Raw genomic sequence first — 12,112 nt, forward strand, 5'->3', positions numbered from 1 at the left:
CTTCTAGCTGTACTTGCCTGAAATTTAACTTGCAGTAAATAAGGTATATTTTACTGTAATGTATATGATGTATTTATATAGAGAGAAGTATATCAGCTGTTCTTGTGGTAAGTAGTATTCATCTTCAGAATGACTTTGGTATCAAAGAAGACTGTTTACTTATGAATGCAAGAATCTGTCTTTTGCCACGGGAAGAAATAGGAAAATTAGTATTTGTCAGGTGTGCATGGTTGTGCACATAAGAAATATGGAAGTTGCTAATTCTATTTCCCTGTCTTGTCAAATAGATCATCTAAAGCAGCTGCGTTTTTGCAAAAGAAGACTTCAACAGCACACAGATACTTAATCCATAAATTAAGTTCAACGATGCATTAAAGGAAGCTGGATTGGCTGTACAGAGATTTCACATTGAAGGATGAATAGTGAAGAAGAGTTTTATGATGCCGTTACGGGTGAGTGATGGGCACAGTGCCAAAAAAAAAAAAAAAAAAGAAAAAACCCCTGCTATAAACTGCATTGTGTGTGTGGTGAGGGGCTAGTAATATATTGCTGTTAAGAAATAAATAAAAAGTAAAATGCTGTTGGTAAAACTTGTAGTGCTATCTTCTGAAAAAAAAGAAAGGAAGAATTATAATTCAGGTTCAGGCTTGGGAATGAGTTTTTTTATTAAAGCTTATTGCTGGCTATCGTTTTATCACTATAACAGTCCTTTAGTGGCAAAGTCTTGCTTTCATTTTCTGTAAAATGCAGGTAATTTAATAGCAGCTTGAGAAGTAACGCTTCTAACACCCTTTGAAAGGTGAAATATCTTTTGTGGATTATTTTTATTGTTATTTTATTTATTTTAATGGAAGACTTGTCCTGAATTGAAGTAGAAAATGTTTTTCTAGTCGGAAACAAATTACTGTAAAAGTATGCTTTCAAGATAGGGAGCGAAAAGTCTTTGCAATCCAGTGTTGTTTCTAGAAAAGCAAACAAATCACTTCACACTTGAGCAGTGTATCAAATAGTACTTTTCTTTGAACTAATAAGGATGAATGGTTATTTATAACAGCCTTACATGGTTTTAGTGAGGAAATAAAATGCTTGAAGTATTTTATTAAAAAAAAAAACCAGTCCTTTCAAAGATCTCAAACAATTTTGAAGTCTTCCACTTAAATGTCTCCTCAGAAATCCTGTAATAGAGGTTAAATGAGAAATGCTGGCAATGGTGAGCGTAGAGTGCTTAATGTAGAATCACGGGAATGAGAAGAGAATAATGGGAAGCATGAAAGCTGGAGGAATGGAAGTAGCATGGTAGATACAAGTGGGTAAAGTAGCCTTAGACATGGTTGGTTGGAAATTCATATGAGGAGTAAACAGAGGGGGCTGGGTGAAGCAACGTGACTGACAGCGGGCTGTATAGGACTTGTCACAATTATGTCACAGAGAAGAGAAGGAAATTTGGATTGCATTCATGCTAGCTAGGAGTGATAGGGGCTAGTACTCCAAATTAATCTGTAAAATCAAATCTTTGTACCATAAAAAAAATCTTGAAAACACAATGGATTGTTGCTGTATGTATTTAGTAATCTTTCAATTCCAAGAGCTCAGGACCATGGCCATAAATGATCTAGATTTTTTTTTTTCCCACTGAAAAAGGTGAACAGAGATGTGCCTCTAAGTATGAGGTCTGTGTCGTACAGCTTTGATGTTGATGCATTCCTTTGTCTCTTGCTGCAGAAATAACACAGTTTGAGTCATCTGCGTTTGAACACTCTGGTTTTGTCCTCCTTCCTCTTCTTTTTCCCCTTTCCTCAACCTCAAAAGGTTGATTCTCCCTGCAAGTGCTCAAGGTGGTAATGACTTCTGAGCTATTGTGCATGAGATGTTCTTGTACCTTGCAGTCTTGGCTGGCTCAGCTCAGAAGTGGGATGTTGTGCATCAGTTCTGTGAGCACTCCTTGTCCTGTCCTAATCTTATTCTTCCACAGGGAGGAATGTGATGGCAGGAGGGAAGTTTCTAAGCAAAAGAAGATCTGGTGTCTTTATAGGCTCTCAGCACAGCCCTCTTCTGATGGAGGGTGCTTGGTCTGCAGCAGCTGTTCCAGGAACTAAATGAGGTTAAACTTTTTTCCCTTATATATGTTGCCCTGGAGCGTGCCCCACAGGTACTTGGTTTAAGAGGAGTGCTAAGTTTGGAATAGTTTGTTTCAGATTCTTTCTCCCTCGGTACTCTCTTTAAAGACAGGTGCTCAACTTCTTTTTCCAGCTAGATGCTTTAGAAGATGCTGACAGTTTGATGGATTACTTGCACAAACCTAGTGAAATGTGGACCTAGTTCTTCGTTGCTGTGTCTTGTTCAAGTCATACATAAATCTGATGCTAAGAACAACTGTAAATAGGTCTTTCTGCATTCATGTTCCCCAACTGCCGATGCCTGTAGCTACTCTTTGCTCCTGTTAGCACCATGGCCAGTGTATCTTTCAGACGGTGCTTTGCTGAATTTTTTAGGTTCTAATGGGTCCTGATTGTGCCTGCCTATCTCTTATTTTTTGGGTGGTCTGGACATGGTAGGTGTAGACCAAGTACACCCAGGAGATCAAGTTCCGAATTGAGGTCCTTTCTGAGCCAAGGTGAGCTTTCAGGTTCCACAGTGAAAACTTCAGGATTTGAGGTTCCGAATTTTGATAAAAAAATGAAATGCCCTTGGCAGACTCCTCAGTCTGTTCTTTCCAAGAATACTCTCTTTCCTTTAGGTCAGATCAGCAGATAGGCAGAAGCCACCTTTAGACATGTGCTTGTTCTGCTCTAAGCCTAGGATTGGGACATGGCTACCAGGAACAAACATTCTTCAGCTGTGTCTTAGCTCCATGTTGAAATGAAAACAGCGTGTACACCATACTCTTCTCCTCTTGCTCCCCCAGAGTCCCGGGCCCTGGTTTCCCCAGAGAGAGCTGCAATGTGTTCCCACAAGTTCACTGATTTTAGTAATTGGGTATTGTGGTTTGTGTCCTGTAAGTAGCAAACCAGGCTTAGTAGAGCACTTGAACTCTGTGGGAAGTTTAGGATTTAGGATTCTGCAGCAGTCTCAGCAGCAGCCCAAGTAGTATGCTGCCTGCTTTAAGATACTATGAGTTTGCTCCTTGAGGAAGCCACAATTTTTCTGGTTATTGATGACATCCACTTCTAGAATGTGAATCTATCCTAAAGAGACCCCTGGTTTTTGATGTGGTGGATTTCACCTCTTTGGCTGAGAAATTTCCTGCTTCTGACACTATCCCCATCACATCCAAAAGACATGCTCATGTGATGGAATTGCATTCTGTGTGGCTGGGAATCATCCTCCTGGCAGATGGTTTGACCCTGACTGGATGATGATTACGCTTGTAAACGTGCAGGATGGACTGTGTTATATAAGTAATGAATCAAGTTAGTGACCAGTAAAGAGTTTCCATGGAGAGAAGCTTCTTTGCATTCAGAGGTTATTAGCATTGCTGATTAGTTGGACACTTGACATCCTTAGTTTATGAATGAGTACTCCCCTTGGGAATCTCTTGAAAATGTTACCTGTGGTCTCAGTTAATTCTTGGCAGCACAGCATCTGCTTTTTCTCAAATACAGGAGGTAGTCTTCTCTGAGACCGAATCAGGTAAATTGGTCAATCCTTTGATGAATTTCAGATTCTTTGAAATTTTATGTGAGACAGGGAGCATATAGCTTTGATCACCTGCCTTTAGCCTATCTCACCTTGGGTTTATTAATCTCATTGCAGACTTGTTAATGACTGTATGGCATCAGACTCTGCTGTGTCAGAACTGTATCCTTCATTAATTGTCAGATATCTATTTGCCAGTGTTTTGTGAAAGAATTGTCCCAGAACAGGAAAATGCTTGGCTAGTTACAGGGTAATTTATTTTTGACAAACATAAATAGTTTAGTTTTGCTTTTTTAAATATTAACCTGCAGTTCCATGGAAATCTGTTCTGTGCCCATGATGTTTACCTGGCCTGGTGTATTTGTGAGGATATTGCCCTTCTGTTTCCTATTGCTTGGCTATTGTTCACTGCAAACTACTGCTTTCACTTGGGGAGGAGGAAGTGAGGTATCTGCTGCCAAATTTCTATGTTTTCATAATGTCTGGATCGAACTAAATCAGCAGATTTTGCTGTAACGTTTAAGTATTGCAAATCTTGTGAAAGGCCAGCCTGCCTCCTGTCGGAGCAGCGCGATACGGCTACGTGTTGTGAAGATGGATTTGTTTTGAAAAGTGGAGAAAGGTAATTTCTGACAAAGAAAAAATTACCTCTTGCTTCACTTGCCATCTATGCTTCCAGCATATTTATCCTTATTCCTTATGCCCTTTTTAGGTGTGAAGGTTCTCAGTATTTTGATTCCCTTTCTGTCTTGAGTGACGAGGCTTAATTAGTATTTAAGGAAGTTGCTGACTGTACAAAAGGGGCGGTCTTGTGTCTTTGTATATGACTCGTGGAAGAGTGTGCCTCTCTGCTCCCTCGTAGGTGGATGTATAGCATAGTCTGAGTGGACTTGTTTCATTTGCAGGATGTGGAAGAAGAAGGCTAAGAAAACTAGAGTTACTGGCAAGTCACTTTTCTTTAAGCTCTTGAAATAGATTAATGTTGGCACCCAACTTAAGTATTTGACTTTGAAAATTTAAGACTTTTTAAAAGCTTTTGTTTCACCCTTAACACACATAAGTTGGGACATTTGATTAAGCTAATTTTTGACATTTTATTTCTGTGTGTGGTCCCCTATCCCCCTTGTAAATCCCCATTTTTATCCTCACTCCCAGTGGCTCTTCACTATAAAAACTGTCCTGTAAGTAAAACTTATCTGATCTGTTTTGCAAGTTCAAGGCTTTAATGGCAGCTGGAGAAAGACTCTTTTTGTAACTTAGAAGCAAATCATTTCAGTAAACTGTTTTTATTCCAGATCAGTACTTCCTCTGTGAAGAACATTCTCTGGATAGTTCTTCACAGAACTATACTACTTAGAACTTCATTGAGAAATGGCTTTTAAAACTTTCTCAATGGGCTTGTAGTAGATAAGTTGGCTGATGCTTAATATTGCAAGTATAGTTGAAAGTCTAGTGATTATCTAGCTGTGTACCCTAGTGGGTTGTGTGTGTGGTTTTTTGTTTTGTTTTTTTAAAGTAATTAGGTGGAGATGCACTCTAATAAAAGTAGACTTTACACTTCTGATATATCTTATTTTTCTGGAGCAGGGATTTTATTTTTGTTGTTTGTATGCAAGACACTTGTTTCAATTGGCATTTATTTACTTATCAATGGCATATTGTTGTCCATAAATAATATATGTACCTGAATCTAAATTCTCATTGCGCTGTACAGGAACACGGCAAAACAATTCTGAATCATGGAGAAACAGAAAGACTAGTGTGGATAAAAACAATGAACATTTGATAGGATTTGCAAGGTTTCAGGTACAATGTAAAGACTGTAATTCCGGTAACATTTTTCATAACTATTCCCGTGTAAGCCAGTTAACTATTCCTGTTACGAAGCTTTACTTTCACGTTTAGGTGTGTTTATCTTATTGAAGTGCCCATTAAATGTGATGCTGTTCCTTATGTTGTATGTGCTTGATCAGCTTTCTGGGTGAGGGCATACGTACCAGAAAGCTCATCTGTTTTTTCCAACTTCATCAGTCAAACTAATAAAAGTTATTTCGTTATGCCCTAGAGTATTTGCCTTTTCCATGTCCTTGTACTGTAACAGGTTCCGAAAAAAGCTAATATGTGGTTAGAAATGCCATTTTAAAATTATAAATATTTTGTTGTGGGTTGACTGAAGATAGCATGTGTTTTTTTTTTTAAGACAGGTGTTTCAGGGTAGTCTTCATTTTAATGACCTGAATATATATATATATGACTATCATACTTTCCAATTAAGTACCAAGACTGCTAAGGTGTGTTTATTGCTGTATAATTACATGCTTGTGACATCAAAATGTAGGAGACTGTTTAATACATGACATCAGCCATTATACCTGCTGTTTACCAAATAAGATCATATTGGTGGTACTTCCTTGTGTAGTTTTGAATGTTATCGTCATGGTCTTGATCCCTGAAAAAAATGCAGCTTTTTGTTTCTGAATGTGGGCCTCGCATTAATTGCTCTAATAAAGTAAAAGCACCTTATTGGAGATGTTAACAAAAAGAAAAGCTGAGGTACTACTTATGATAGATACTCTCTATTTTTAAAAAACTAGTAACAGAGGATCACAACATTTTACTCTATTTAAAATTGAAATAATCTTTGTCAAAACTGATTTCTTTACTCCATTAGAGTGTTTACATGCTTTGTAATATTTCGGAATCTTTCTGTAGCCACAGCTGGACTTTAGGATAGGTTGTAGCTGAGTGTGATGGTAACTGTCAGCCCATAGACAAGTGGTTGCCCAGGTTGTGATAGCTGGAATGAAAGGAATACAAAGCTGATGTTAATGTATTCCTTAGAACTGTGGCAAGAATTGTATGCCAGCGAATATGTATGTTTTGATGTTGCTTTTGGATTCTGATTCTTAAATTGGAAGCTGGAAACTAAAGTCTTCTTGTGGTTCTTGATGAAGAATTGACCCTTGTGGCACTCAGAAAAGACTTAATGCTCTTTGAATTAAATTTCAACAAAAACGTTCCTTTATTACACTGAATGATCAGCAGTGCTTTCTATTATGACACTGTGACAGTTGTGAAGAAGGATTGATTAATGTATCATTTTAGGGTGCTCTATATTGATGCTGCAACTGATCCTTATTTGTGGTTAACAATTATTTTGTTTCTGCAGTCATTCTGTGTAGCAGCATTGACAAGAAATCTGTTGATGCTGACAGTGACCAAGTGTGTGTGTATATATGCATAAAATGTTTTTTACAATTTTCTTATTTAAAGGCATATGCAAAAATAAATTGTCGATATTCTAAGTGTGTGGGGCGACATAGTGTGACTTAAAAAAATAAAATCATTAGACTAAAATCTTGAATTGTTGGTTTAGTCCCACTTGTACTTAGGGCTGCTTGATTACAGAAGCTTGTGTTCCTGTAGGTTCCTGTTAGTTTAACTTTTTTTATGGTTAAAGATGTCCAAAGCATGTTGTTATTGGGGGTGCTGGCATTTAGTTACAACAGTGCTAGTAGCTATCTACTCAAGTGGATGGAATTGTGTCATAGGAAATGAAACCACCTACTGTAGGTCATGCTTTGGGTCGCTTGTAGAGCTCAGGGAATGATTCATCTTGGTGTCCACAGGTTCTTGCTGTAACCATTAGGGAAGTGTTACATGGTTTGCACACATGGATGGCAAAAAGAAGTTAGATATCCTACATTTCTGTTGCTCTCGTAGTCTGGATATTTGCTGCTGGATTGTGAAATGGCCATTTTCTCTTTTTTTTTGCTCCTTGACTGTTAGCAACATAAGTAGGCCAAGTTAAATTTTTTTTTAAGGTCTTTGAGGAAAACTACATAACTGAACAAAATTACAGTAATCACACTGCAGCTCTGAAGAAGAGACAATACAATTAATCTGATTAGGAGCCACTGAGGAACTTAAAAGATTCTAAATTAGTTTTATATTCAGCAGTGTGAAAATTTAGTTGAGAATGCTTGATTCTAATGCAATACTGGGCTCTAAATACTCTTGGAAATTAGGTCATGTAATAAAGGGTTTTCACTCTGATATTCTTTAAAATAAAGTAACCTGCCATAAGTGTACTTAGGCTGTGAGAGTTACAAAATGTGGGTGGCACTCTGGCATAATAAGGTTCCTAAGAAAACTGTTGCCTTATGGTTTTTATACAGGCTTTGATTCTGACAATTCTTCAGGAGACTTTTCAGAAGCAAATCATAAAGTTGCAGAAATGCTTGATCTAGATCCACACCAAAGCAATAGGACTGGAAAGCATAACGGAGAGACAGAGATTCAAGAAAATGGAATTAAGAGACACAGGTAAACATGTTGTACCACATAGTAAATGAGAAGTGAGTACACGCTGGCTCATTATCTTTTGGGGCATTACTGTTCTCACTGGAAGAGGTTCATTCTGGAACTGAAAAGATATTTCACTTGTCTGCTTCCTATGTCAACTCTAGGTTAATGTTTTGTTTCCTTTATAAATTACTTCAATACCTACAAATGAAAACGTCTTGTTGTTTAAGGAACTGATAATGACAGTTGGTTTTTTCCAATTACAGGACATCATTACCTGCCCCAATGTTTTCTAGAAGTGATTTTAGTGTGTGGAGCATATTAAAAAAATGCATTGGACTGGTAAGTTAGCTTGGATGAAGTATGCTGATGTTAGGTCTCCTGACTTCAGCTGATTAATTTTATTGCTTAAACCTTGAGACACAGAATAATACCTGGTGCATTTTGCATTTTTCTTCTGTAGGGAACATAACCTTAAACTGCAACTCTCTAAATCTCAACATCCATTTACTAACAGTACTATTTCCTTACTTGCTTTAGCTGTCGGAGCATGTGGATTGGCATTTCTAATGCTGTTCCATAAGAACTAGACTAAAGCCATTAAAAATATAGTCAAATAAGATTTGGTTAACACAGTGTTCTCTTCTCTGCTATTTATATTCTTTACTTAACAAAATGTGATTTAGGGCTTTATTTTGGTGTGTGTGTTAGTTTTTCCCCCTCCATAATTTAAGCAGTTTGTGCCAAAAAAAATGCTTTCATCTGATTGAAGGGATAGAAAAGTTTGGGATCTGTTAGAGTTTCTTAGAGAGCCCAGGCTTGGGGTATTAATGGTGTGATGTAATTGCGTCAAAAGATTTATTCTTGGATTCAGAAACACAGACCTTTACATCGGTCTGTGTTGTTAAAGGACTCCGATGCTTGCATCCTTATTGGCCATCACTGCCATTTTGTTTTAATCCTTTAAGAATTCAGTTATATGTTTGATTACTTCATTCTTATTAGGAATGAAAATGATGTTCGACGCTGGAGGGCATTACTGCCATAGCCACTTTTTAGAAGCGTTAAGCAATTACATTCGTATCTAGTCTAGGTCCTTTGTATAGTCCTTTGTGAATGCAACAGACACAGCAGTGAGCCCTTCTGCTAGCTTAGTTTGTGTCATCTAAGAGATACAGCTGTACTGTCAAAAATCCTTTGGTTAGGATGAGTGACCTATCTACTAGAATGCTTTGCTGGGACCAAATCAATTTAAGTCAGTTAGGGGTAACTTTTTTTTTCCCTTCACTGCCTGTTGACAATGTGAGGAAAATGTTGCATTCACTGGTGGCTTTCTCCTTTCCACTAAGTTTTAAGCACTTAAATGATGCTTTAGTGCTCAGTCATGAGTGCAACTTTTTAATTGAACAGCCAAATTTTCTTGGATATAATAGAAGACCTGAGGAATTGGAAATCTCTGTGTAAACTTCATGTCTGTCTTGTATCCACATGCGAAATGAGAAACATTCTGATGCAAATAACAGGTTGCTTAAAGCCACTAAAATTTGTTAGAGCAATCCAAATCTTATTCTTTATGTAACTGTTCCTTTTAAAAAATAATTTGTGGTTACTTCAGTAAAATAGTTAGATTTTATGCAAATAGGTATGTGAGGATTTCAAAGGAATGCGTGGTATTTAAATATCAATAATGAGATGGTTGGCACATTATTGCAGATATCTATGGAAATATTAACCTCTTCTGGTTTTGTAGACCACAGAAGAGAAGGTAACATTTTTCTTGAATTTACTAGGTTAGCTGGATCCATTTTTGAAATTGTTTATTCTTTCAGATTGCTAGTAGGGTTCTGCAGTGCTTCTAGCCCCTTTCAGCCATAGCATGTAGAGATCTACTATAGGCTTGCCAAACGTCTTTTGAATAATGCTACAAATAAACTAACCCACAACTTATTTTCAAAATTCTTGTTGTTGTCAATTGTTAACTTAGTGTTGTGTCTAAGAAATTAACTTATCCTTTTGTTACCTAGGAGCTGTCTAAGATTACGATGCCTATTGTCTTCAATGAGCCGTTGAGTTTCCTTCAACGGATAACAGAATATATGGAACATATATACCTCATTAATAAGGCTTGTAGTCATGCAGACCCCCTGGAAAGAATGCAGGTAAGTAATAGCTATCACCTTCTGGTTAGTTCAGAAGAAGTTTTTCTCTCCCAAAATCCTTCATTTTAAGACAATTTCTCACTTGAGTGTGTTTCTTTCTCTGGGCTTATCATAAGAATGCCCATATTTGTCTGTCTAGACAAGTTTCTTGTTTCATAGTGGCTGTATCAGATATTTGTGACACTTTCACACTTGATGCTATGCATAGAGTTTGAGCCAAAAGTCTAGTGCAGGAGAGTGCCACAACTGATGATGCCCAAGGACCTCAGCCCTTTTTAGGACTGCTTTAACTGTGACTTGTTCTTGTGGTTTTATGTGTTGTGAAGATGAAATCTTGGCTTTAAGTCACCCTAAATTGATTTGTTGAGGGGCTCCATGATTTTTAAGTTACTGGATGAAAAATTGTGGTGACAGAGACAAGCTTTACCACTCTTTTCTTCTCCAAAACTGGTTGTTGTTGGGAGTAGAGTATAGTACCTGGCTGGTCTCACAACAAGGAACTGAATACGATGAAACCAGGCCTGGGTACATTAGGTTGTACTGGTATTGCTCATAGCTCTGTTTTTACTTACGTGAAACTGGAATGTATATTTTGTATTCCGTGTCCCTGTAGTACATACCCCTACTTATCAGCCTGCAGGAGCTTCTAAGTGTCATTTGTACCTGCTGGTATGATTCAAGAAATCTCATCTGTGTTAGAAATAATGCTTGCCTGACACTAGGAAAAGCAAGACTGTTCCCAATGAGCTGAGTGTGGGGGACAGTCAAAATAGGGGAAAAGCAGATTTAAAAAAACAGGCTGTCCTCTTAGTGGTAGGTGGAAAAGCATGGGGCAGAGTGTAACCTGACAAAATTTACTACAGAAAATAATTCCTTTTGGAAATGAGATTCTTACTAATTGCTTATATTTCCCCACTTCTATATCACTTACCCTATGGCTTACAAATGTTTTGGCCTTAAGCAATATATAGCGCTTTCTTTTTGGAAGAATGATGAAATACTGTAATGTGCAACAAATATAATACATTAAACTTAGAGTTTTAATGTACTGTTCTCATAACAATGTGTTCTCAATTTGCTTATAGGCTGTAGCTGCTTTTGCAGTTTCTGCTGTAGCTTCTCAGTGGGAGAGAACTGGCAAACCATTTAACCCGCTGTTAGGAGAAACCTATGAATTAACCAGGTAATAATTACTTTAAATTGGGAGCTGGGGTTATTTGTGTTGTTGAGTTAGCAGACTCTCATACTAGTTTGGTTGTTCATTCAGTGAAATAAATAAAAATCTACTAAAATATATTTCTGAGTATAGCTAAAATTATTTTCCCCAAACTATCTCAAAATCTTTGAGAAGTTGTTATAAAAGCTAATAATTTTATTTCTAGGTTTAGGCAGACTATTCTTTAAATTATTCAGAGAAAAGCTGGTCCATATTCTTCTACCAAAGACACTTCCTGACCAGACACTATTAATTAATTTAAATACTGTTTTGCTAGAGGAGTTAGACTGAAGGACTTCCAGCTTGCTTAAATAGATAGGTGATATGTCTGCAGTGGAGAAAAGAATTTTCAATCAGACCTGCTGCTGCCCAAAGAGTTTCAGTATTTTCATGAATTATTTCAGTGAAACTTCTTCAAATGCCTTTCTGGGTAGAAGGTGTTTGAAGGTGGGTTGGTTTTTTGTATAAAGAGAAAGTGTTCAGAATACAAATTCTTTCATTTCATTAATTGTAAATGTGTCATGGGACTAGAAAAGGAAAAGTCTCACCTTCAGTTTAATCTAAAAATCCTTCAAAATTTTTTAAAGTATCAAGTAACTCTCTTCTCTTGTAACATTAAAAAAAATTTACTGTTTAATGCTCTTTTTTTGTTACTAGGGAGGATTTAGGATTTAGGTTTATATCTGAGCAAGTCAGCCACCACCCACCTATTAGCGCATTTTATTCTGAAGGCCTCAATAAGGACTTTATTTTTCATGGATCAATCTATCCCAAACTAAAATTCTGGGGAAAGAGT

The 12,112-nt window shown here is 37.2% G+C and overlaps 1 protein-coding gene across 1 annotated transcript in view; it reads left to right on the plus strand.

Annotated features, from left to right (window-relative positions):
• Positions 1 to 415: 415 nt before the first annotated feature.
• Positions 416 to 12,112, plus strand: part of LOC104082125 (oxysterol-binding protein-related protein 2-like) — a gene marked incomplete at its 3' end in the record, with an annotated part of 14,783 nt that continues 3,086 nt past the window's right edge. The window contains 6 exon segments of the mRNA XM_009585130.1: positions 416 to 452; positions 7,815 to 7,962; positions 8,208 to 8,283; positions 9,966 to 10,100; positions 11,186 to 11,283; positions 11,974 to 12,112. The exon segment at positions 11,974 to 12,112 is cut by the window's right edge and continues 9 nt beyond it. Coding sequence (XP_009583425.1) covers positions 416 to 452; positions 7,815 to 7,962; positions 8,208 to 8,283; positions 9,966 to 10,100; positions 11,186 to 11,283; positions 11,974 to 12,112 — 633 coding nt within the window.

This window comes from Fulmarus glacialis, unplaced genomic scaffold (assembly GCF_000690835.1).
Source record: "Fulmarus glacialis isolate BGI_N327 unplaced genomic scaffold, ASM69083v1 scaffold22449, whole genome shotgun sequence".
Lineage (NCBI taxonomy): Eukaryota > Metazoa > Chordata > Aves > Procellariiformes > Procellariidae > Fulmarus > Fulmarus glacialis.